At 42.0% G+C, this 27,752-nt stretch overlaps 1 protein-coding gene across 1 annotated transcript in view; it reads right to left on the bottom strand.

Annotated features, from left to right (window-relative positions):
* SNX2 (sorting nexin 2) overlaps positions 1–16,273 on the bottom strand; it is a 29,405-nt gene extending 13,132 nt beyond the window's left edge. The window contains exons 1-8 of the mRNA XM_083464580.1: positions 15,962–16,273; positions 10,349–10,466; positions 6,978–7,141; positions 5,803–5,869; positions 5,609–5,652; positions 5,374–5,515; positions 3,829–3,907; positions 334–409 (exon numbers count right to left, since the gene is read on the bottom strand). Coding sequence (XP_083320706.1) covers positions 334–409; positions 3,829–3,907; positions 5,374–5,515; positions 5,609–5,652; positions 5,803–5,869; positions 6,978–7,141; positions 10,349–10,466; positions 15,962–16,069 — 798 coding nt within the window. The 5' untranslated portion in view covers positions 16,070–16,273. The remainder of the gene's footprint in view (positions 1–333; positions 410–3,828; positions 3,908–5,373; positions 5,516–5,608; positions 5,653–5,802; positions 5,870–6,977; positions 7,142–10,348; positions 10,467–15,961) is intronic.
* Positions 16,274–27,752: the final 11,479 nt, after the last annotated feature.

A 27,752-nucleotide genomic window follows, 5' to 3' on the forward strand; every position in this document is an offset into this window, starting at 1 on the left:
CGCAAAACTTTTATATGGTTGTGGTAGAAGGATCAGGTCTATTTAGCTTCCATGTCCCAAGCTAGTGAGTTTTGAGATCATTCCCCTATTTTACAGAGAGATCAATCAAGTTAAATCTCATAAGCCAGAGCGAATTGATGCTCCCGCTTGCCTTGCACTAGATCAAATGTCTGGCAACTTAATTTTTTTGTAGCTTGAAGTCACTCAATTCCTATTTTGAGGGCACAACTGAAATTTATGTACTGGAGGACCAGATTTCCATATATGATGAGAATGTTCCTTTTGTGCAAAGCATCATTGTAGGTTGAAAGAAAAATAGGATAATTTAAATACCTCAGAACTTTCCAAGAACTGCCTTAAATCAGGATCCTGTAACAAGGTTGGGTGTTTTACTGTTCGTTGTAGATACCTATGGTTTTAAAAATTAGATAACATTTAATGTTCCTGACAATACTAAAAAAATGTTTGCCATGCACAGAAAGCATGCCGGCAGCAGTGCCATTCTTCAGCAGGCAGACAATGTGCTTTAAGTGTGCATTAAGATGGTTACCTCTAAACTTTAGAGGATAGTTCAGTTTAAATGCCCCTTCAATCCTTTGCCTCTCTGCGGAGACTACCAACTAAGGATGAGCATTTGCCTAAAATATCAAGTTTGCCAGCAAGCAATTAATAGATGCAAATAGCCTGCCTGCTTCCCACCCATCTGCCCTCCCAACAAAAGGTCAGAGCACCGAACAGGAAAGAGAAGGATGATTTAAGCAATGTCATGTTCATAGTATTGTGTATCTATATGACTTGAAAACTAACACTGTAAGCCAGGTTTGCGCAACACAGAATGCACAACAGGAGCATGCAAAATAGCTTTCTTTCTCTAATTAACATTATCTTTGAATATCAACTCTTAAGTCATCCAGTGTTCCTGGAAATGACATGAAAGGAGCTGCAACAGGAAGAATTCTGCCTTTTCAGAGTTAAAAGTGATTTAGCTAGGCATCCACAGAAGTCAGTTTCAGAAGCTTCAGAAGACCCTTCGCCATGCCATTCTTCATAAAGCACACCCTAGATGTTAGGGTAGATAATTCTCGGTGCATCTATTTGCCATTCTTCTGGTTCATTTGTAGGAATACGAAGCAGCAATGTAAAATGCTTTTATAAATAAGTAAGAGTGGGTAGTCAGAAAAAAGGCTTTCTTAGGAAAGATCGTCTATATTTTTTGGTGAAAAACATAGATCTCCAGCCTCTGAAATCAGAGGATACCCCAAAGGTGAGGGCATTAGTTCCGACCCCATTTCATTTAACCAACACAAGGCAGCTAATTTCAAAGGCAAACACCAAAAAGGGTTATAGACTTTCAGTGAGTTCTATGAGAGGGTGTTCCGCTCACCAGCACTAACCTGATTTGTACATTGCACTGCTCAGGACTCTCAAGAGCTCGGGGGCAATTTAGGTAGGTTTGGGGGAAGGCTTACTCAACCTTGGCCCTCCAGATGTTTTTGGCCTACAACTCCCATGAGCCCTAGCTAGCAGGACCAGTGGTCAGGGATGATGGGAATTGTAGTCTCAAAACATCTGGAGGGCCGAGGTTGAGGAAGCCTGGTTTGTGGGGAATGAAGGGTCACACATTCTTGCCAACTGAATTAAAACTCTTCTCACTAGCACAAACCAAAGCCACCTTCTCTGCTCGCATGAAAGCCAAGGACAGTCAGTCTAGTCTGTTCTGTCCAGGAAGTCTATACGGTCTCCTGCTATACTTAAGCCCACCTCCTTAAGCAGTCCTCAACAAGGAACAAGACCCAAGAGTTTCTCTCCCCATCTCCCTTAGTGAATCTATGCTTGTCCCATCCACTAAATTGTATTTTCATTTCCAAGAATGCATTAACCAATCTTTGGCTGTAGCTCGTGGCTAGCAAGAAGAGAGCTTAAATGTCAAGCCTGGGTACAGCCACCACGCCACATCAAACCTTGGCTTAGCATGGGACAAAATGACTAGGGAGGATCAAATGAGTTGTGGGGTCCTCTCCAGAAGCCCACACATTGGCTTACTATGTCGTGCAAACCAGGCTATTGCATCCTTTTTATGATAGGGCATATTATTTATACACAAGAGTCCTATGCCATTGGTGCTTTGATATCTAGTAGCCTGTTTGGCTTTAATAGCTTCCACAGCAGCTCTGCATACTTTTCCTACTTAGATGGTCAAGATTCTGAACAGGGCACAGGGGAATTTTGTATCATTAAAACAGGGAAATGCAACATTTGTTCAATCCTGCCCCATGGACAAGTTGTATTTCACCATCCTTCTAAATGACTGTTTAGGACATAAAAGATGCTTCCTGCGGCAGAACAGTCCAGTCAAGTAGATTTCTATGATTACAGAACTGTAGGAGTGGAAGGTGCTGAAAATTATTCAGATTACCATCCCAACTATGAGTTGATTCCTCAATGGCAACTAAATCAGGGGACCATAAAATATAACATATTAAGAAAAAAAATCAATTTCTGCCATCAAAAAAAGGTTCTTATTTTTATATGTAAGCTGCCTTGAGTCCTCTAAGGGGAAAGGGTAGGATATAAATAAATATATAAATAATACATACATACATGACATGACATGGTTAATTTACATACTCTAGCTTAGAAGTGCAGTTTGCTTGTGAGAATGGTGAGAACAGTGATATTAAAAACCCATTTACGGAAAGCAAAAAGGGCAAATTTTGATCAACGGATAAACACTGTAGCTCCTCACATAGCGGAATACATATGCAGGAAGACTCCAGCCATTGTGTTACAGGTATATTAACTGCAAAATGAGTGCTAGGTTTCAAATAGTTTTGGCAAGTGTCCAAAAAGGAGCCCTACAGAGATAGCCTGGTTTTCCAAATAGTTGGAAAATTGCACCTTGGTGGGTGTTTTTTTTTTGGGGGGGGGGAGGACAGGGATGGAGGTACAGTGCCTCTAAACATTAATAGCTTTCGTCTACAACAGGACCAGGTACGTGAGAATTCTTCAGATACAGAAGAGTGCCAAAGCGCTTCTTCCTTCGCAGGAAAACGCCAAACTTTATGATCTTATGGGCTCCAAAATTCTATAAGATGCATCATCACAGCAACATTAAACATAACTTTTAATTGAGAATCCCAACAGGATTGCCTGCTATGGAGGATTAGACTTGAAACGACTGAAAAGCTGAATGGACACGTCTTCCTTAGGAGTAAAACAGTTACATTGGTGAACTCCCCATACATAAAAAGGACAGTCCCAGAATGTCAGATAAGCCTTGGAAGGCAAGAAGCCACCATTAAACAATTGATACACAAGAAAATGTTTACACATTGCAATTTTTCATTCACTGCAGTGAAAAAATGGTCTACTAGCATGAGGGAATGATGTACCAAGCTTTTTAGAAAGTTATTGCATGTACTCATGGCCTACACTTGGAGCACACCTGTGAAAAGTAGTTAGCGTACTTGAAGTCTATCCAATAAAATCTAAATCAAGATTTCTCTGGCTACAGTGTCTATTACCTGAAGAATATTACATTTCTAAATCTTCACAGCAGCATTTGGAAGCTTTGATTTTAGAATGTGTCTCTTAAAATTTACATATACCCACCCATAGATTCCCACTTAATTTTGCCCCTATTTGTTACATAAACAGTACAGTTTCGTAAACTGTTGTATGAAAAATACACTTTTGTAGCTTCTGTTACACCTAATGTATTTTATACAATTGGGTCTATGGAGACTTGAAACACCTAAGCTTAAGGCAACACAGGGCAAGGATCCCACTTTAGTATGTATTTGTTTATTAGCTGAAAGTATAAATTACCTTTCTAGTGCCGCTCTTCTTTTTTCTACGAATTCTGTAGATGACGAATCTTCCTTGCCTACTTTTACCTTAGTCATGCCTTTGAAGAAAGACAAAAGATTTTACACTTTGATGTAGCTCATTAACTGAACTTCAAAACTTATTTCTCAGTCACAAAAGGTAAATGAAACCATTAAAAGTTTCAAAAAAACAAAACAAAAACATTTTAAAAGCTGCTGTGAGTTAGCCATCAAATTGTCCTCTGTATGATATTTTTTTTTTAATGATCTGTGATATTGTGTGTGTTGATGCTGGTCTGTGACCGTATTAATAAATTCATTCATTCATCACATCAGTAAAACCCAGTCCATGGTTTACCATTTATCTATCTCATGTTAAAACCTTCAGTTTTCCCAAGTCCATTCCGCTAACAGACAGCAAGTATTGGATGCCACCCTGCATTAGCAAATATATGCGGTTTTACATTTCCTAAAGAACGTGGCATATAGACTTCACTCAGGCAGTTCTTCTTCAAATCACCTTCCAGATTAATCTTGATTGCATTAAAAAAAATGGAGGGGTGCTTTTCTAAAAGGTGCTTTTCTATTGTAGACAAGAAGGAGGTCCTGAAACAAAATGCTGTGATAGATCTAACACTTTAGCAGGAGCACTCTTGTTAAGAGTTCTAGCCTTTCCTCTCCTCTTGGATACCTTAAGCTGTTAAGAGGCTCAAACAAGCCAATCTACTCTCTTTCTTTTCCAACTGACACCAGTAACTCTTGGTGAAGAATGAACATGCTCAGTCATTGGGCTGTGTTGGGAAGGGTTAATGCTTTCAAATTTCTTATTACTTTATTTATTAAATTTGTATACCACCCCCTTCCCCCCAAGATTACAGAGTGGTTCACAACAGAAACATACAAAAAAAAGAACATAATATACTAAATAAATAAATAAATAAATACACCAGAATTAGATTCCTACATAAAGAAAAGACGACGTTGACAACAAGAGGTGCTTAAGAAGACCTCTTAGGGACTGGAAGGACATCTTCAAGGAATTTAGAAATGTAGCCAAAAGGATGCACACCAATTTATACCGGATACAAACACAATCTTGAGATTCCCCCGAGTACTCCTAGTACCTATCTTTTGCTTCTTAGTGGCCTTGTTCAGAGCTCAGTAGTGCATGAGACTCAATCTCAGGGTCACAGGTTCAAGCCTGATGTTGGGCAAAAGATTCCTGCATTGCAGGGGTTTGGAGTCGATGACCCTTGTGGTCCTTTTCAATTCTACAATTCTGTTTGCAAACCACTGCTGTTGACTCAGAAGCACTAAGTTCACTATTAGATGGAACAATGCCCTTGATTTATTTTATTCATCAAGTTTAAATGGCAGGGGCTGTTTGTAGAACACTTCCTGTACACAAAAAATGGGTAGGTTTTCTGCAAGCTCAAAATCTAATTCAACTATCAGACACAAGATCGGTATATACCCCCCCCAACTCATTCAAGTATAAGCAACACATTCTCTGTGCCGTCCGCAAAATAACCACCCCTGTACTTACCTACAATACTTTTTTCTGGAGCTGGAGGCACAATATACCCAACATGCAGATATTTGGATGTTAATTTGGCATGTAAGCCAAGAAAGTCACTGAATCTTCTTTTAACAGCGAATTCGTTTTTGTGAAACATGGACAGAGAGGTCTAAAAACACAGAAGAGGTAATTTTAAAACATTCAGCATTTATATATTCCATGACAGCCAAAATTCTGTACTGTTGCCTTTACAACAAATTACCTTTGTTGTTACTCTGTATGCCATATATGCATTCATACCATCGCCTGTAAAACAAACACACAAATCAGCCCTTCAGTATCTCTTTCAGCATGTCACTCTTTATGCGATGAACATTTATTTTAAGATGGGCAATATAAAAAGAGGACCCAGAAAAAGTTGATTCGGTTTTTCTGCAATGTACTGTTTTCACTCACCAACTTTCTCTGGATCTGACACATTGATTTCAATATCAAACAAGTCACCATTAGCTTCTTCTTCAATCTAGAAAGAAAGAAAAACACAGTATTGTTCAAACTACTGTCTAGTCACAAACTCTGGAAGCCTAAATGCTAATTTTCAAATTTATGGTTGAGCCAATAACCCAATGCTAGCTAGTTACCGTAGCCATAGCTAGTTAGTTTGCTGTAAGAAAGTTATTGGAACAGTCAATACTATAGAATGAAATTAAGCGTATTGCCACATATTCCAACAAAAAAAGAAGGAAAAAAGAAGAAATCAGCAGATTTGGAAGATTCATCTGAACAGTTATAATTGCTCAACACAGTTATTGCTCATATGAACCTAAGCAAGTGTTGTAATTAGGTCACTCAGTTCAAAAAACACTTCAGTGGGGGGAGTTGAGGTGACTTTGATTTTCATATAAACATTGCAGCAACCCCTTCTATACTGAAGCACCGTTGTGAGAGTTTAAGGGGTGTCTGCTTTCATTGTTCAAGCAAACAAATATTCCTAAGATTGCAAACAATTTGGACTGAACTATTCTGATTGAACTACACAGCAATGCAATCCTTTCCAACTTATAAATGCTTCTCCGTCCCAGACTTGTCCTGTGACCCTGATGTGGCTGTTCATTTTCCCTTGAGGCCTGGGTTTGGATGCACATGATTTAATAAGCCACCATCCTTTGTCTCATTGGCAGACCATAGTTAGCGGATGGTCTTCAGAAGAAACCGAGTTTCAATTAACGTGACTGCAGTGCACACAATGTGAAGGCAGAGAGAAGGAATGATGTAAGAATAGAGCGCATGAGCACAAGGCTTGTTAAATGCAAGCATCATTTTGACAGCTGCTGGAGCTGCCTTAATTGGCACAAACTATTTCTACTTGTAACAGTAGTTACCAATATCAGTTAAGCCAGTTACAAATTATATTTTATATAATAAACACATAGGATATATAAAGGTGTGTACTGCCCTTCACCCAAAGATCTCAGGGTGGTTTGCAACATAAAAATACATAATAAAAACTAAAAATACAATATAAAACAGGAACAAAATCAAAACAATAACCCCCTTCCCCCACCCCACGTTTTAAAGGACACAGAATGTTAATCAGTTTAATAGAAGTGTTTCACCAGGTTATTCAATACCTCTTCCCTGGATCTGTCAAAGTCGACAGGAGCCACCACTATTTTTGACTCCATTCTGGGTGTTATTAGTGTGGTTGGTGTAACAGGTGTAACAGCTGGAGTAGAATCGGATGAAAGTATCGGTTCTCTTTCCGGGCTGTCCAGAGAAACTTCCTCCGTGGCTTCTAGATAAAAAAAGAATGAGAAAAGTTCATGTATATCAGGAGCACAAACCCCAGAGAGTTTCGAGACTATTGTGGTCAGCAAGAGATTCACAATCCCCTTTATTTATTGATTGCACCACCTCTCTCATTTATGCTATGTTGTGTAACACCTGATCTCAATGTAGTATTAGGCAAAATATATATTTTCCAGAGAACGTCAGGGTTGTAGTAGTGTTGAAGTCCCTTTAGGAATTTGCCTGAATGTGTTTGGGATAGAAGTAGGGCACAGGAATGCCCCTACAGCTACCGGCTCTGCTTTAGGCCTTTGGATGTTGAAGAGGAATTCTAAGTAGGTCTGGAGTAAGTTGATGACACGCAGCTCCACTTCTCCTTTACATCTGCAGGTGAGGCAGCGGATGTGCTGGACCATTGTGTTGCCTAAGTAACGGACTGGATGACAGCCAACAAACCAAAGCTCAACCAGGATAAGACCAAGCAGGTGCTTCTGGATTAACTGCTGTTGCTTGGGCTCAGGTGGTCTCAGTGGCACAGAGTGCCTTCCATCAGCTTCGGCTGGTGGCCCGGCTGCATTCCTATCTAGACAGGTGTGACCTAACTTCTGTTGTCTATGCTCTGAAATCTCTAGGGCAGATTACTGCAATGCATTATGTGTGGGGCTGTCTCTGAAGATGGTCTGGAAATGTCAACTGGTGAAGCGGTTGGGTTGCTCACCGGGGCAAGATGGTTTGAGAATATAACACCAATCCTAGCCTGACTGCAGTGGCTGCACAGCTCTGCCCCCTCCCTCCTTTTAGAAAACACATATTCAGGCAAATGCTTGATTAGGAATTCTATTAAATGTTCCCATTAGTTAAAAGAAAGTTACAAGTTTTCCACTAGTGCTAATTCTGGCCAGTTACAGCCTGTACTCTGGATACCACTAACATCAAGGAGATAACAGCCATCAAAGCAAGGGTTAGTTCACTTCTTAATGTGATGCACTATCAAACTGTAGCGGGCAAACGTACCAAGTACTTTTACGTACCATGCACCCTCTTCCAGCTGTTAAGCTAAGTGACTGAACATTATGTTTCATGGGGATTGTGGGAAAAGGCCACAAACTTCTTCCCAATTAAAAAGTAATTCTGAATTTTAACTCATTTAGGAATAACAACAGTTTTCTCGTGTTATAGAGTATCTGAAACACTAGTTCTACCAAGCTGGATTACTGGCAATTCAGTCAAATAACCACTTACCCAAAAGCTTTCTAACACAAAAATGACAGAGAGTTATGCAGAATAGCATAACGATCAAGTAAGCAGGCATAGCAAGAAACTACTTCAAATCCTTAAAACAAAAGTTATTCAAAACAAACATAACTTTTTCATACATCTGAGTACCTGAGCTTTTAAAGTTTTACTTGTTTGTTCTAGAAACAAAGTTTAGCTAAACATGTGATTTTGTGTGTGTGTGTATGTGTACACACACACACACACACACACACACACACACGTATTAAGGAGTGTGAATTCTTGTGTTTTGCCTTGACCAAGATGAATGACAAACTCCCCCAGCAAGCAACTGAAGAGGAAATTACTCAAGATGTATTTGTTATTGGCCAAGCACGTCTATTATGATGGGCTGCATCTTTGCTTTAAGGGCTCCAGACTTTAAGGCAGAAGTAAATCTAGAGAGGCAGGCACATAGCAGAGCATTTGTTCTTGGCTATAGCTGTTGCTGGAGCACTCATAGGGCAATGCTCTTGGGCATTTGGCTGCATTTTCTCCCTCTATTAGTTTAGCACAGAGAAAAATGAAAACTAGCAACACAGCTGTTGAAGAAGCAGGTCTGCTTGCTCTCTCAATGTATTCAAGCTTTAAGTGGTGTGAAAGGAGTGTCTAAAGCATGTGATCATCCCATAAAACGTAATTTGTATCATTGACTATGTACAAGTAAAGCTCATTTAACTGACTGACTCAGTTTAATTAACCTACAGTTTCAGGTAGGCCAGCACAGGACATTTCAGACTGAAATATTTATACAGTGGTGCCCCGCAAGACGAATGCCTCGCAAGACGAAAAACTCGCTAGACGAAAGGGTTTTCCATTTTTGCGTTGCTTCGCTAGACGAATTTCCCTATGGGCTTGCTTCGCAAGACGAAAACGTCTTGCGCTTTTTTTAAAAAGCCGCTTGAAGAGGCGCAGTTGCGATGGACCGTGCTTCGCAAGACGAAAAACATCGCAAGACGAAAAGACTCGCGGAACGAATCCTTTTTGTCGTGCGAGGCACCACTGTAGAGTAAAACTATGAACTAGACATAATAAACCATGGTTTGCCATTTTGAAGGACAGTTTGCATGAGGAGAACTATGATCATGCAAAATAAAAAAATTCCTTCCAGTAGCACCTTAAAGACCAACTAAGTTAGTTCTTGGTATGAGCTTTCGTGTGCATGCACACTTCTTCTTATCTGAAGAAGTGTGCATGCACACGAAAGCTCATACCAAGAACTAACTTAGTTGGTCTTTAAGGTGCTACTGGAAGGAATTTTTTTATTTTGACTATGGCAGACCAACACGGCTACCTATCTGTAACTATGATCATGCACATCCTCTCACCACTTCCCCAGTCATGACAAGATATCAGAAGCTTCGATTTTCGCTTCTGAAAGTGTGTCTGAACTCAGAGAACAAACCAAGATCCAACTGTGGTTCCCAAGGTTTGGACAAAACAGTGGATAGTTCAAAGAGGTAAGCAAATGCTTTCAACATCCACTTTGTACACATAAAGGACTCCTTAAAGCAAACAAGCCTGAGGCTCAAGTAGGCTCAATCTTGTAGCAAAGACCCAAGATTTGTTGTTGTGTATGAACCATGCCCGCCAAAGTCTACTGCTACCCTTCAAGGCTATACAACTCTCTCCTGAATGTTATCTGCTTGTTAGCTGATGTTCATCATGTTAGAATATATATTGAGATCAAACTGATTGCAAGTGTTTCAATCCCTTCTTTTGCTCGAAGGCAAGTATGCAGCTGTTCACAAGCCTGAGTCTTTGATTCAAAGCAGTTCTAAAAATGTAATTCAATTACTTTCTCTTCCTATGACAAAGCTCCAACTCCCAGTTCTCTAGAAACTGTACATTGTAATGACTTCCAAAATTATGTTTTTCATTAAAAGCTATCTGAAATATCCTTTTTAAATTAAAAAAAAAATGTGAGGGAGAACATTACCAGCAAAAAGGTCTTCCCTGTCATCATCTAGTATGATTTCTGCAGGCTTTGGGCCATTAGAATTTGTACTGATGTCTTCTGCAGGAAGACTGGCTGGCTCTGGAGATGAAGGGCTTGACTGTTGAAAGGAGCAAACAGTTGAGAAGAACAGCATCAGTACTTATGAAACAATCACAGCAAATGCCATCATTTGCAAGCACATAACATGAAAAAAACAGCATGTAGAAGCAACCATGTCAGCAATTTCTATTTCCTAGCAGTTATAGGATAACAATGTACTAAGGAAACATTAACCTTTCAGGGGATATCTTAACAACTGTTTCCTCTTCACGATAACCCCATGTTAAATACGATTGGAACATAAATATTCACTTACTGTTTTGAATATAACTTAAGTTTACTAACATTTTTAAAATGACTATGTTTTCTGAAAGCTCCTCATTGGGCCCAATTCCCAAGGGGCAAAATACCCCAACTTTAGAACTACCACGTCCTGACATACTGCAAAGTCTTTCAAGGCTGCAATTATATGAAGACTTATTTGGAGAAAGCATCATTGAAAAAGTACAACCTCCAAGTATATCAGCACATATCTGGCTGCAAACTGTCCATCTATTAAGCTACTGCTAATTACAAAAAAGGGGGGGCGCGGGGGGCGCTGTGGGTAAAACCTCAGTGCCTAGGACTTGCCGATCGTATGGTCGGCAGTTCGAATCCCCGCGGCGGGGTGAGCTCCCATCTTTCGGTCCCAGCTCCTGTCCACCTAGCAGTTCGAAAGCACCCCTAAGTGCAAGTAGATAAATAGGTACCGCTTTATAGCGGGAAGGTAAACGTCATTTCCATGTGCTGCGCTGGTGCTGGCTCGCCAGAGCAGCTTCGTCATGCTGGCCACGTGACCCAGAAGTGTCTCCAGACAGCGCTGGCCCCCGGCCTCTTAAGTGAGATGGGCGCACAACCCTAGAGTCGGACACGACTGGCCCGTACGGGCAGGGGTACCTTTAATTACAAAAAGCTTGCAAGCTTCAAAATATTCCAAAGCAAGGTTCAAAGTGACCCTCACATTACAAATGTGAGGACCCTACTGTATGACTAATGTCTCATTTACAGATGCCACTACTACTACTTTGTAGTCTAGCATTCTAAGTTGTCTCAAATGGATCAAGACCCAGGGTCCATTCAGTTCAGCATCCTATTTCCAACAGTGGAAAGCCTGATACAGTGGACGCTCGGGTTGCAAATGTGATCCGTGTGGGATGCACATTCGCAACCTGTAGCGTCCGCAACCCACACCGGTGCGTCTGCGCACGTGCGGGTTGCGATTTGGCGCATGCGTGACCACCGAAACTCGGAAGTAACCCGCTCTGGTACTTCCAGGTTTCAGCAGTCTGCAACCTGAAAAAACGCAACCTGAAGCGTCTGTAACCCGAGGTATGACTGTACCTACAAAAGCAGTGCACAACACCTGACATATTACATCTGACCCACCCTCCAAAAACGTGTCATGCTACATCTGAAAACAGAGGTTCCATATATCTATCATTTATAGTCCAAATTTTCAAAACTGCTAACAAATTAATATGGAGCAGAAACAGGTCAAAACGGAGGAGTGGATGGGCTTCTCCTTATTCATTCCCATTTGGAGTGGTTGGCTGTTGCTAGAGACTAAGGAGGAACAGGCTAGTCAGACAGGTTGGTGGCAATAGACAATTTGTGTAGCCAGGATTTTTGTTAGAGGGGGGAGGCTTTTGTTAGGGGGACCAGAAACTCATATTTGTATTGACATTTAGTTAGGAGGGGGAGCTGCCCCCCTGGGCTACACCCATCCAATAGACCCATCTGCAATGACTTTGCCTATAAATGACTAATCCCATATTCAAGCTATTAAAACCAGCGATCATAATAATCTATTGTGGAAACAAACCCTATCAGTATGCACTGCCTGAAGTAGTATTCCAATCTGTCCATCAGTTTTATTGGGTTACCCCAAGTTCTAGCACTGAGATGGAATATTTCTGGCCATGTTGAAAGATGCCACATGTACTCAATAGAATCACAGAGTTGGAAGGGACCACGAGAGTGTACATCAGATTTCAAGAGGCCCAGCACAGAATGAACAAGACAGAATGCACGGGGTGAAGCAGGAAGCAGCACGTTCTTCTAGCTAACGTGTAGGACATTTTGTACACTTGCAAAGCTAAAGAGAGTCCCCATCATTCACCTCCAGGTAAGCTGCACAAGAACCAAAAATGTTTCACTGCTAACTCTTAAATAGCAGGCCCTAGAGCACCCAGAAGAGGCAACGCACACGTGGAGCAGTTAGTAAGTTAAGTGTGCAAGACAAAAGATGAGTTAAGTAGAAGTATATAATTTATTCAGGGAAGGCAAGCCATGTGGGTACCAGATTCACAATTAGCTATTTTCATTAAAAGGCTACCACAGGACTTAAGACAACTGTAAACAAGTAACGGAAGCAACACATTACTGTGTAATTTCTCTGGAGTAGCTACTGTTGACCCAAGTCATGTAAAAGGCACTTCATAGAAGTAGTAAAGTGTGCATCTTGGTGCCCACACAATTCAGCCTCCCAGGGAGAAAAATCACACCACCAGCATGATGAATGAACTGTTCCCGAGACGTTTTCTTCTTTGTAGAAAATGTTTGCACAGTGCTTAGTCACTGGAGTAGGCAGTGTTGTGTCTGTAAACTGTTCATGAAGAAATTGGTCAGTAGCAGTAAGTTACTTTGAAAGAAATCATAAAGTGGCTCTGTAGACGAGAAAGACAGAACTCCATGCAACTTCAGAATCCATGCCTTTGTGCACACAAACATGTAAGCATGCAGAGCACAGCTACTCCTGAAGAACTCCTCACAGAAACATTGTCAGGGATCTAGTCTCACATAACAAAGTGCCAACTGTTTATACAAAGCAAAAGAGAAGCTGACATTTATCGTTCAATTTTTTTTATTTCCATTATTTCAGTAATCCTAAGGAAGCATCTGTCTGACCAAGTCTACCCTACACAGCGCTATTTAGTCTTTGGCACAGCAGAATTTCAAGGCCTAGTATGTGAGATGGTGGCAGTAACTGTATGGGTGACCTGGGCCCCCTCAGCTACATACCTTAACAACAACCACCTCACCTCTCCCAGCAATAAGCATCAGGGCATAAGTTAGTTCCAAAATCAAGACTGCCAGATATGAAATCGACCACATATTAATAGTACTTTCATCTTAATGCCCTCCAAGTCAGAGCCTTTTATCAGCACCAGGAGTGCATTGATTTTATTCCATTGCAGAGATCAACATTAGCCTCAATTCCTGCTGTTGTTTCACTCTCAGTTTGTAGCGTTGCTCCAATAAAAAGCTACTGTAGCTACCACGATTAATCTAGAACAAGATAGTAGGTTCCAAAGGCAGAAATTCCATGCACGTGGAAATGTGCACATTTCCTCTTCTAGACAACTAGCTCTAGCTATCAAAATGGTTTCTGGTTTTGCTGCCTTTCATATTTCAGTGTATATTTCACAAAATTTATATGCCACTTAGTTTTAGTAAAATCTAAGTGGTTTACAAGAAATATTAAAATTAGCAATAAGAACAATTCAAAACCTTTTTTAAAATCATTCAAATCAACAGAAAAAGATGAAAACACAACTGCATGTCTGGATAGGCTTGCCTAAAGAAAAATGTTTTAAGCAAAACAGTGCAGGCAAGGTGCCACCAGACTAAAATATCAATTTCTTACAACTGCAGAATGAGTATTATGTGACACCTGTAACAGTGCCAGTTCTGCAGATAAAAGTGGTCAAGTGGGCACATGTGGGGTAAGGTGATCCAGCAAGTAAACTGGTCCCAAGCTATTAAGGGCCTTATATACCCATACTAATGGAACTTGGACTGGTAACAAATTGGAAACCGGTGCAGATCTTTGAAGGTGTTATATGTTGAAAGGGACTTACTCATGTGAGCAGCCAGGCTGTAGCAACTCTATCTGCCATTTCCAGGTCAAGTGTAAGAGAAGTCCCACTGAGAGTTCACCAGAGTAATCCAATATTGAAGTTACCAGTGCCTGAACTGCTGTAGTTTATGGTTGGGTTTTATGCTACAGAGTACTCTTTTTAACTGCTGTGAGAAGCGCTAACTGAGGCGCAGATGAAAACAGTTCACAAATAATAAATTAGTTTTGAAAACTATTTCTTTCATACTACACTTAAAAGCATTCGGCCGCTTTCCAAAAGCAGCCTTTTTAAAAAAACAAAACCTCACAGTACTGTATATCACTGACACAGCGAAATAAGCTGGAAACAAACTTACTTTCCCTGGCCTTCTTAGTTTAAAGTTCAGGGACAGGAAGCATTGTCCAACAAAACAGCAACGCTTCATTTTGTGACAGATTGTTCCCTGTATGTTTTTCACCAAGTGCACAGTGGAAACAGGGCCAGGACTGGAATGAGAAATCCCTTACTGCTGACAAATCAAAGGAAGCACGTTGCTTTACAAACATTAACAAGCTAAACTGTACCTATACAGAGGTTTCAACTCCTGAGGAATATTAGCTACAGCCTTCATAGGCTAGTTATCAAAATAAAGGTGCTTTGAAGACAGAAGTCGTGTGCTACACATATTTATACAGGAGACAAGAGTAAAAGAGGCAGGATGCAAGTTAAATAAAATAAGGCTACAGGCTTATAAGCATATATGGTACTCACCATCTACCAGCTATTGTGTACCAACATGGTCTTTCAGTGCAGTCTTATAAATGTCTACTCAGAGGTAAGCGCCACTGAAGTCAGTGGGACCCCAGTTAAGTATGTGCAGGATTACAGCCTCAGGCATTTAGACTTTGCAAGGTCCATTCACAGTGCTATTTTTTCTAGAAAAAGAGGTGCTAGGACTCACCACGAACGCCTCCCTCATTCTCTTAGAATTGCAATGGCGCCCACCTGAGAGGTGCCAGAAGTTGGAGTTCTGGCTGGGGGAAAAAAGCCCTGCCCATATATACCCCCCAACAACACTATTGAACCCAGTGAAACGAAAGCTTCTGGGAGGAAGAGTTACGGCCATATTTAAAGTATTGGGGGAAGAGTGGTTTCAGTCTAACAGGGTTTTCCAAACTTGGGTTTGTTTTGGAGACTACCATTCCCATCATCCCTGACCCCTGGGGGTCTTGCAAAGCTGGGGAATGATGGGAGTCGCAGCCCAAAAAGCAGCTGGAAACCCAAGTTTTGGGGAAAATCCGGTCCAGAAGCTTGATAGAGCAGAAAATGCAGGGGTGGAAACGCAGCCTTCAGAGCTGACGTGACAAGACTTCACTGGGCAGGGAAAGAGGAAGGCGCGGGTGACTCTGGAGGGGCAGAAAAGCAGGGCCAGATGGGGAAGGGAAGCGGTCCGCGCAACGTCAAGCGCAGGTGGAAGGAAGGAAGCATCCTGGCGCCGGGGGAGGCAGGTGGGCGGAAGCGCCTCGCTGGCCAGGGACCCGGGTCAAGGTGGCCTTTGGGGCCGCTGCCCCTGTGCTGAGGGGACGGAGCGGGAGGGCGAGGAAGGCGCAGAGGGGCTGGGCAGCGACAGCAATGCCTCCCCGGCCGCCAGCTCCCTGCGAAGGGCGCGCCTTACCTCCAGGGTGGAGACGGTGCTGGTGAAGAGGTCCTCGCCGTCCTCCAGCTCCTCGAACTCCGTCTGCCGGCCGTCCCCGAGAGGAGGGGGCTCCCTTTCCGCCGCCATCTTTGCCCACCCCCCTGTCCCCGCCGCCCCGTGCGAGCAGAGGCGCGAGATTTCCGGCAGCTGCCGACGGTCACGTGACGGCCTGGCTGCCTGCCTTCCCCGCCCCTTTATCCTGGCCTCCCTTCCCTCAGTCGCCCCGCCCGACGTCACGTGACGGCAAAGAAACCAGGCGGTCCTTCCGTCAGTCTCCCCTCCCCCGTGGGCGGAGTCAAGGGATGGTGGGCGGGGAGAGAGGCGGAGGAGCGGCGGAGAGGGAGGAAGGGGATGAGAGGAGGGGGGAGGGAGGGAGAGGAGAAGGGAGGACGGGAGGAGGAGGGGGAGGGAGGAGAAGAGAGGAGGGAAAGGAGGGGGGAGGGGGAGGAGAGGGGAAGAGAGAGGGGGGAGCTGATGGAGGCATCCCTTTCTCCTGCTCTCCCCTTCCTTTTCTGCAAGCCATGAGGAAAGGGAAGAAGTGACCGGGGCTCGATGGCATCCTGTTGATTACTCATCCCAGGGAGGAAGCCCCCTTCCTGTGCTTTCTGCTGCATAGAAGCTGCTGAAATTCTAATCATTTAAGTGTATCTTAACACTTGTGCAGGGACCTTATTCCAGGCTTCCTCAACCTCAGCCCTCCAGATGTTTTGAGACTACAGTTCCCATCATCCCTGACCACTGGTCCTGCTAGCTAGGGATCATGGGAGTTGTAGGCCAAAAACATCTGGAGGGCTGAGGTTGAGGAAGTCTGCTTCAGTTCCACCTGACCGCTCTTATTTCAGAACAGTGTAAACCCCTAAAATTGCTTAAAGATTATTGCCACACACACTATGGGGGCTTCCCTTTCACCCAATTAGGAAGCTGTATTTAGTGCAGGGACGAGACTTGTCAGCACGTAACCCCTGTGCTCGGAGATGCACTTGTTTTCAATTTGCTACTGGGCAGTATTGAAGCTGTTACCAGTAGTATATAGATTACAGGTGAGCTCCCATTGCTCTGTCCCAGCTCCTGTGAACCTAGCAGTTCGAAAGCACACCAGTGGAAGTAGATAAATAGGTACTGCAGCAGTGGGAAGGTAAATGGCATTTCCGTGCTCTCTGGCTTGCGTCACATTGTGCGCCAGAAGCAGTTTAGTCATGCTGGCCACATGACCCAGAAAGCTGTCTGCGGACAAATGCCAGTTCCCTCAGGCTGAAAGCGAGATGAGCGCCACAACCCCATAGGCACCTTTGACTGGACTTAATCAACCAGGGGTCCTTTACTTTTACCTTAGTATATAGAATTGTAAAGGGTCTTGGAAGGGTCATTTAGTCCAACCCATGGTAATATAAAGCCCTTAACAAGTTGGGACCAGTTTGCCTGAGAAATTGCTTCATCCCGTATGTGCCCACTCAACCACTTTGATCCGCAGAACCGGCACTATTACAGGGGCCACATCATCCTGCTTTCCATTTGTAAGAAATCAGTCTCCTAGAGTGGCAGTACCTACACACCAGAGCTTCCTTCCTATTGACATCAGGCAGCCGCCTTTTTTTAATGCCTTCTAAAAACATTTTTGTTTTGTCAAGTCTTTCCAGATAAGTAAAACGGTGATGTACGTGTTGATCTGTTTTTACTTTGTTGCTGATTTTTTTGAATGTTTCAAATAGTTGATGTTATTTTTATTGCTTCAATCTCTTTGTAAACCTCTTTTTAAAATTACAATGGTGTATGCTTATTATGAAATAATAAATAATAGGAGCGGGGATAAGTCTGTTTAGGCTGGCAATGTGATAAATCTTACACATAGTTATGTGTTGTCACTCCCTCCCTGTGCAAAAAAAAAAAAAAAAAAAAAAAAAAAGGCTGTGTGTGTTTTTCTGCTGCTTTATGGATAGAGGGAGATGAACTTTTCTGAAATTTTCAGGAGGTGATTGCCATTTCTCACTGGGAAGTGTTGCCAGCAGGAAGCTGTGGGGACACTTTTGTTAAAGTTTTTATTTATATATAAAAAAGCAGGAAAACCATGGCCATCTAATGAGGTTAAGTGCATATTTTTATTTATTTATGACCATACCCATACTGCTTTGTATATAAAATATCTCCAAGCAGTGTACAGCAAACTAAAAACACAAAGATACAATAAAATCATCAATACAGCACTAATGATATTGTACTTCTCGTTCCAATACACTACCCCAGTCCATGTTTCTCAGTTTCCTAGCTCTTGCGAGGAGTCCACCCTGGCTTTCGAACAGAACCCAAGCAATCTGCCAGGTCTCTCCAAAATCTCCCACAAGAAAGAACCAAAGATTTCACCCATGCTTCTTGCAACACCATGCTCACAAAACAGGAGAGTTACATATTTTCAGAAACTGCTATTGAGGCCAAGGCTAAGCAATGCACAGGATTCTGATAGACAGCAGGGTGCTAATTAACAAACTTTAGTGCAGGACACATGTGACACTTTCAGGTCTGGCGAAGTGTTTCTTTTCTTTCTAAAATCTCATCTTTCCAATCTTGCTCATTTCAGAGGAAGTATACCAGGCCTCAGGCTGGTCCCAGTGGAAGTGCGAAGGGCTATAGTAATTTCTTAATCAATTATAGCACATGCTTTATGAGAGAGGGGTGAGTTGTTAGAAGATTTTTTTTTTTGACAGTACGTCAATGAATCACACATTTGTTTTCGCTACTTTCTTGCTTGTTAAAATGCTGAATTAAATTACTGCAGATCGTAAAAATGGTCTGTCTAGGTAAAGATTTACAAGTTCTGCGGTGGTCTCAAAATTTGTGCCGTCACAGTTTCTTGCATTCACAGATTCTATATAGCTCGTTTCTTTCAACTGAAGGGATGGCAAAGCCATTTACTGTGAAGACAGGAAAGGCAGTCCAGTTGATAAACCAGACAGTAAAAACCCCGAATCCCTTTTAGTTCTTTCCACCCCCAAAGCTGCTTTAAAGGTGCGCAGCACAAACATCCCTGAACCTGTTTATCTGCAATTTGATCGGCTTCTTATCCAGGGGCACCACTCTCCTGTCTGCAGTATTCAGACCAATTGCTCACAAAACCCTGAGCCGTGACCTCTCCCCTTGACTGTGATTAGAAGTCCAGGAAAAATTGGGATCAGTGAGGCAGGACCAGAAAGGAAACTGATTCTGAGGTTATGCTTCCTGCTAGGATGCGAAGGCAGATAAGACTCTGGACTCAGCTACATTAGTCAAAAAACAACGTTTTGAATTTGTTATAAACATGCAGCACCAGATGGCGCCAGAGAGCAAAGAAATAGTGCCCCCCCCTTATATGAACCTACCTGGACCCTGAGATCATCTTCTGAGACCCTCCTTTGTGTGCCTCCTCCTCGATAGGTCTGAATGTGGCAACATGAGAACGGGGCCTTCTCTGCAGTGGCTCCTTGTCTGTGGAATGCTCTCCCCAGGAAAGTTTGCCTGGCGCCTTCATTATACACTTTTAGGCACCAGGCAAAAACGTTCCTTTTTAACCAGGCCTTTGGTTGATTTGTTTGATACCCTATGCCCTTTTAAACTGTGGTGGATTTTTTTTGGGGGGAGGGGGGTTATTGGGTGGTTGTTTTTATTTTGATTATGTATTTTGTGGTTTTATATTCTGATTTTATTCTGTGAACCGCCCTGAGACCTGCGGTTATAGAGCGGTATATAAATTCAAATAATAGTAATACTTGGGATAACTGTACTACTAATTCAATAAATAATGATGATGATGGGGACTGTAGTTCAAAAACAGCTGGAGACCCAGGTTTAGGAAACACTGGCCTCCACTGAGTGGCAGCAGGCAGGGTTTTCCACTAGCACCATGTGGGGATTACAGGGACTGAAGATGGGATCTTTTGCTTGCAGACCTCAGGCTCCTTAGTGTGCTGCAGTCCAATTAATTAAAATGTCATTTATTAGCCACTAAGGCCAATTCTTTTCGTGGGAAATGTTTAGGGGGTAAAACCTCAGAAAGTGAGGGATAGTGTATCTCATAGTATTGCTATGTCTTTTTTATATCTTGAAACCACTGCAACTTGGCTCAGGCTGAAACTGCCTCAAAATTGGAATATGTGTGTGTCCTTGACTTTTTTTAATGGAACAGGATCTGCTCCTTTAATAACTGTGTATCAGCCGGAAATCAAACAGCCAAGCTTTTTGCTGCATTGTGATGCAATGAAAGGAAATCTGGACTTGCTCATAAAAGGGGGGCTGTGTGGCGGTTTTGGAAGTTTCAGGGGGAGAAGATGGCAGCATCTTTGTTCCACTGCCCCGTCAGGGAAGGTTTATTTGCAAGAAGTCACCCAACCAGAATTCGGACTCCGTGCCTGAAGAGGTAACGATTGGAGATAATCCTTCCATCTTCCAAAACTTGGCTCAGAGCAAGTGCTTCCATGCTACCCAGGCACCAGCTTTGAGAAGTGAGGGGAGGAGGGAGGAAAGCAGGTGGGAAAAGAAGGGGTTGCACAGGTAGACGAGTGAGAAGAGAGGTGGTTCCATCCAGTGTTTTTTATGGGGGTACGCAGCGGTACTCATACCCCTAAACATTTTGTGAATCTAACGAGAAGAAACTAACAATTTTAATTTCTTCCCTAGCACACTGAATAATCAGTTCCATTGAATAGCATGGTGAATCTTCAGTTCAGTTGCTACCACCGATGGTGGCCTCATTTCCTTTCCCCGGTGTTTCCTGAGTCTCAGATGGAAGCGAGCGTTTAATGTGTGAAGCAGTGTGGAATGTGGATGTGTGGTGTTTTACTGATGAAAGTTTGGCCTCATTGAGGGGCAGTATTTCAATATAATGGTACCTCAGGTTACAGACGCTTCAGGTTACAGACTCCGCTAACCCAGAAATAGTACCTCGGGTTAAGAACTTTGCTTCAGGATGAGAACAGAAATCACACGGTGGCAACGCAGTGGCAGCGGGATGCCCCATTAGCTAAAGTGGTACCTCAGGTTAAGAACAGTTTCAGGTTAAGAACGGACCTCCAGAACAAATTAAGTTCTTAACCCGAGGTACCACTGTATGAGTAATGCATGTTCTTTGTACAGTGGTACCCCAGGTTACATATGCTTCAGGTTACAGATTCCGCTAACCCAGAAATAGTGCTTCAGGTTAAGAACTTTGCTTCAGGATGAGAACAGAAATCGGTCTCCGGCGGCGCGGCAGCAGCAGGAGGCCCCATTAGCTAAAGTGGTGCTTCAGGTTAAGAACAGTTTCAGGTTAAGTACGGACCTCTGGAACGAATTAAGTACTTAACCTGAGGTACCATTGTACTTTTGTCCATTTACTGTATTTATTTTCCCCAATTTGAACTATTAAACGGTGATTTTCTTGAGTCAAAATGGAAGTACCCCTAAACATTATTTTAAAGGGGGAAAAAGTACTGCTTCCATCTATCACTACTCACCAATTTCTGTGGTCCCCAATTTGGTTTTCCTGTGAATCAGCCTTTCAGAAAAACATGGTTCCACCCATGGATTGAAGAAGAGAAATACGCAGGAGGAATTCTCTTTCCATTACCATACCTTCAAAACTGGTCTCCTTCCAGTACCTCTAAAATTTGTTACCACATTACTAATTCTATTTTGCTCTAACCCAACACATTAGATTTTATTTTTTTTAATGTAAACAAGTGCCTTCCCCAGTCAAGGCTAGTCCTTTCATGAAGCAGGTGAAGTGGCTCACTTCAGATATCATCGTAGGCGGGGAAGAGATGGATCAATGTCCAAATGGTGCAAAAATACTTTAAAGCAAGCAAGGGAAAAACCCAAACAAAAATAAAATACATTTTCATAAAGTCCTGGATGCATGAGTGGAGGTACAAATTGTGCTTTGTTTTGGGTAGCGCAATGCCCTGTGGGCTGGTACTTCCTCTAGATGTTCCAGCTACAGGAATCTTCTGCTAGTAGGATCAATTTCTATCTTGGAATAACATCAAAATATCAATAAGCAAGTGCAGCCAAAAAAATTTTTTTTTATAAAAAAAATGGTATTTATTGATCCAATTTTTTTCTTTACATAACAAAAGAATCAGAATAACCAATGTGAAAAACAGGAAAGAAGATTTATCGCGCAACCTGAGACTGTTGGCACCAACTCTATAAAAGAGCTCTAAAATCCAAATTTTATCAACATTTGCTGTATTCTAATAGCAATAATATCAATGTCAAGCTTTCACAGCAGCTTTTGTTAATGCGAATAAAATATTTGCTTCAACTTTGTAAATTCCCAACAGTTGTAAGTTTGGTCCCTGTTCTGTCGGATACTTTGAAATAATAGGTTTATTTGACTTTAGATAATATAACAAAAAGAGCCATTTCAGAAACCTCTGCTTCCTTTGTTCCAGCCTGTTATTCCACTACTCTCCTTTCCCTTTCCACTCCTCTCATACCATCACTCAGTCAGGCTTCTTTCTTTATTAATTTCTTCCTCAAGAACCCTGCATGTTTATTCCCTGCTAAAATGTCTGCTTTGCGCTTTTAGGAATTGTACACCTTGTTTCACACTTAACAGCTACTTTCTTCCAAAAAGGTTGTGTGGAGGGGAGGTGGCTTCTAGAGTGATATATGGAGTCAGCTATACAGCTGCAAATAAAACGTTTTCAGTGTGTTTTAAGTGCTAAGGACGCGGGTGGCGCTGTGGTCTAAACCACAAGCCCTAGGCTTGCTGATCGGAAGGTTGGCGGTTTGAATCCCCGCGACAGGGTGAGCTCCCATTGCTCGGTCCCAGCTCCTGCCAACCTAGCAGTTCAAAAGCATGTCAAAGTGCAAGTAGATAAATAGGTACCGCTCCAGTGGGAAGGTAAACGGCATTTCCGTGTGCTGCTCTGGTTTGTCAGAAGTGGCTTAGTCATGCTGGCCACATGACCTGGGAGCTGTCTGCTGACAAATGCCGGCTCCCTCAACCTATAGAGCGAGATCAGCATGCAACCCCAGAGTCATCCCTGACTGGACCTAATGGTCAGGGGTACCTTTACCTTTTTAAGTGCAATATACAACATGACACTGGATGGCGATGGTGAGCCTTATGGAAAATTCAATACATTTTTTTCAAATGCTTTTAAAAAAGCACATTCAGAACTTTTTAATATATGTGTGTAGTTTGCACCCAAGTGTCTTTCAATCAGTACGCAGGCCAGTTTCCAGTAGTAGTAGCCAATTAAATCTATTTTCTGCTAAAAACAGAGCAGGTTTTCCTCAGTTCTTTCTGGGGTTGTGTACACACTAACCCATTGGAGCAAAAAATGTAGTTTTTCTCAACCTGGAATCATTCATGTTCACCCATAACATGCTGCTTTCAAATTAGATTTATTCTAGATCCTGCCACCTAAAAAGTTGGGTCTGGCTACTTGATACTATTTGAAAACCCCTCCCTGTGATTAAATTATCCACCCATTTTCCTCCCTGCACACATCTCCAGGTGAATGAAGAAGGAAGTGGTAATTGCGATCTTGGTAAATGCACACACACAATGCCATTAGAATATACACCATACCTGTCAACCTACAGATTTGAAAATAAGGGACCAGCAGCCTCGAAAATAAGGGATCAGCAGCCAAAATAAGGGATTTTTCAAGCACAGGTATGTTCGACTTCTGTTTTTTTTTATATAAAATTTTATTGATTTTTCACAATTTTTATAAACACAGACAATACACAATACAAACAAACAAACACATAAACAAACGTGTATAATTTCAAATCCTTTTTTCCCTTAAACCTTGCTTCACCGACTTCCCCGTACCTCCCTTTCTGCATCCCAGTTTCAACTTTGTTTCAGCAAATCCTGCCCCTTAGTTTAATCTAATTTTCTCTTATTCTTTTCTTTTATTTGGTCTTTACCGCTGTAATCCCCCTTTTTCTTAAACCTCAACATTTTAGCATTCATTAATTTTACAATATTTCTTAAGATAAATTTTAAATTTCTTCCAATCTTCTTCCGCCGTCTCTTTCCCCTGGTCTCGGATTCTGCCAGTCATTTCAGCCAGTCCCATATAGTCTATCACCTTCATCTGCCATTCTTCCAGAGTGGGTAGATCCTGCGTCTTCCAATACTTTGCGATAAGAATTCTTGCTGCTGTAGTGGCATACATGAAAAAAGTCCTGTCCTTCTTTAACACCAATTGGCCGGCCATACCCAAAAGAAAGGCTTCTGGTTTCTTGGGGAAAGTACACTTAAGTACCTTTTTCATTTCATTATATATCATTTCCCAGAAAGCCCTAATCTTCGGGCACGTCCACCAAAGGTGATAAAAAGTGCCTTCAGTTTCTTTACATTTCCAACACTTATTATCAGGCAAATGGTAAATTTTTGCTAGCTTGACTGGGGTCATGTACCACCTGTAAATCATTTTCATTATATTCTCTCTTAAGGCATTACATGCCGTAAATTTTATACCGGTGGTCCACAACTGTTCCCAGTCAGCAAACATAATGTTATGACCAATGTCTTGTGCCCACTTAATCATAGCTGATTTGACTGTTTCATCTTGTGTATTCCATTTCAGCAACAAGTTATACATTCTTGATAAATTCTTAGTATTGGGTTCTAACAGTTCTGTCTCTAATTTTGGTATGTTCGACTTCTGAGCCCCTCCGAGCCAAAGGTAGAAAACCCAGCCAGCAGCCAAAGAAAGCCTCAAGTGGTGGTTCCCACAGCGCAGCCACCCGGCAAAGGGGATGCAGCAAGGGAAACCACCATCACCTCTCCGCTGGGAAGCGCTGAGCAAAGGCGAGTCCCCAGGCAACGCGGCTGATTTGATTGGCACAAGGCATGCAAGCTCCACCCCCCAGTCGTTCTTAGACTCCTTATTGGGTGAGCAATGCAGCCAAGCAACACAGTTGGAGCCTCCCTCCTCCCTGGCTGGCAGGGAGGGAGGGAGGGAGAGGAGCTGCTTCCTTTGAAACCCGGGAAATTTAAGGGACTGCAGCGGAACACGGCGCTGGGATAAGGGAGTTTCCCACCAAATAAGGGATGGTTGACAGCTATGATACACACCGTCTTTACCAGGACTTCTGGCATCTGTTTTAATCTGCTTTCAAATGTAATCAGTCTGTAATGAGCTTTTCCTTTTTTTGGAAGGAAACCAGTTTTTCAAGAAGCACTTTTCAGGGCCAAATCATGGGGTAGGCAAACTAAGGCCCAGGGGCCGGATCTGGCCCAATCACCTTCTCAGACCGGCCCACGGACGGTCCGGGAATCAGTGTGTTTTTAGATGAGTAGAATGTGCCCTTTAATTTAAAATGCATCTCTGGGTTATTTGTGGGGCCTACCTGGTGTTTTTACATGAGTAGAATGTGTGCTTTTATCTAAAATGCATCTTTGGGTTATTTGTGGGGCATAGGAATTCGTTCTCCCCCCCCCCAAAAAAATATAGTCCACCCCCCCACAAGGTCTGAGGGATAGTGGACCGGCGCCATGCTGAAAAAGCTTGCTGACCCCTGATCTAGATTGTGTGTAGACTGCATAGGGAAAAGCAAATATTCAGTCTTCATTGATTATAGAATAAAATGTGTGTACACAGCCTAGGGGAAAGGACCATATGTGTAAGAGTGTTCTTACAGCGAACTCATAATTATGGATGTCACTCAGTAGACATAGTAGCACATTCTCTGTGTAGAATATCTCTCTCTCCATTTCACTCTCTTTTTAAAATTCGAATATAAAATCCCCCACAAAAAACCCATAACATCATTATTTCAATCTTAAATTCACTTCACCACATTTTCACATCAGTTAAATTTTTTTAAAAGTCATGAAAATTCATCAGCATTTTAGTGCAAATTTCTCATAATACAGATATTTTTGTATCTGCAACATTTTCTTTTTCTTTTACTACGAAGTGATAAATTTTATGAAAGAAATAATTTTGCCTAATATGAACATTTTAACAAAGAAATTTGCCATCACACACACACACTCACACACACACATTTATCCTAGTATATGAATCTTACTTTGGTATTTGAATTTCGATACACATTATTTGACCAAAGAATTGCATTGCAAAATTCAGAGACGTATGAATTTTGGAGCATGCCTGTGTTTTACTTTGCACATTGTTTTGGAAAATGTGGATTTGGTAGGTTTACCTTTAAATGATCACTGAGCTGAAAATCTCCCCCATTTCCCAGTGACGACTTATAGAGAGATCTGTTGAACTTTTCAGGGAGTAAACCCAGATTGAAAGCAATGGAAGAATTAAGGAGCCAACTTACAGATTGGTTACAGTATCACCAACTACATATGTTTAAACTAGATAAGAAAAATGGGTTTTCAGACCGAAGCTCACAATTTGAAAGAGAGTTATTACAGAATAAGGGGGGAAACCACTGTCTAAAATGTATAAATTACAGTAGTACCTCGGGTTACAGATGCTCCAGGTTACTGATGCTTCAGGTTACAGACTCTGCTAACCCAGAAATGGTACCTTAAGAACTTTGCTTCAGGATAAGAACAGAAATCGCATGGTGGCAGCGCGGCAGCAGTGGGAGCTTCAAAGTGGTGCTTCAAGTTAAGACCAGTTTCAGGTTAAGAACGGACCTCCAGAACAAATTAAGTTCTTAACCTGAGGTACCACTGTACTATTGGAATGGGAAACAAAGGATGAGCTGGTTAAAGCTTCAATGACACACTGAGCAATGGACAAAGGGCACAATATAGAACTAAACCTTTGAGAGAAACTTTGGAAGAATGACTTGAAATTAACTGCCTGCTACACACTGAAAGAGAATTACATGAAAATGATTAATAAATGGTATTCAACCCCGAGTAGATTGGCGAAAATGTATTAAGTAGAATCTGATCTGTGTTGGAAATATAAAGAAATGGAAGGAACTTTTTTTCATATGTGGTGGCCATGTAAAAAGGTTAAATAATATTGGGAATGATTTATAATAAGATGAAAAAATGCTTAAAACAATCATCCCAAAAAGGCCTGAGGTATTTCTGTTAGGAATTGTTCAGACAGAGGTCCCCAGGTGCCAGAAAAACTTATTTATGTACACAACAACGGTGGCTCAGCTTTTGTTAGCTGAAAAATGGAAAGTGAGAGAGGTCCCAGGTAAGGAGGATTGGCAATTTAAGATGATAAACTATGCAGAACTAGCTAGTCAAATGAATAGAATAAGAGAGCAAGAAGAGGAGTGGAAAACTTTCGCTGAGTATATGGTAAATAATTGTGTACAGCTGAAAATGCTGGCAGCATTAACGTAAATCAACAGTATAATAAATATTAGAGCGATGTAAGATAGGAAAACTGAATTAGATGAGAGGTTAGTTTATAGACTTCTGAAGGAGTGCCAACACCATGACTAAAATCTAAAAAAAATGTAGTATAAACACTGACAACTGGGAAACACTAGCCTGTGAGCGCTCCAACTGGAGAACAGCCTTTACCAAAGGTGTCATGGGCTTTGAAGACACTCAAACTCAGGACAAAAGGGAGAAACCTGCTAAGAGGAAGGCACGCTTGGCAAACCCTCACCATGATCAAATCCCACCCGGAATCCTATGTCCCCACTGTGGAAGGATGTGTAGATCCAGAATTGGCCTCCACAATCACTTATGGACTCACTGTTAAGACTGTGTTTATGGAAGACAATCTTACTTGGCTACGAGAGATTGACAAAGAAGAAGATAATGAAACAGATAAATAAATCTTTCTGGCGTCCACTCCAGATTCAAACTACAGCCTCTAAATGGTACAATTGCAATCCT

This window comes from Podarcis liolepis, assembly GCF_965112155.1.
Source record: "Podarcis liolepis genome assembly, chromosome: 11".
Lineage (NCBI taxonomy): Eukaryota > Metazoa > Chordata > Lepidosauria > Squamata > Lacertidae > Podarcis > Podarcis liolepis.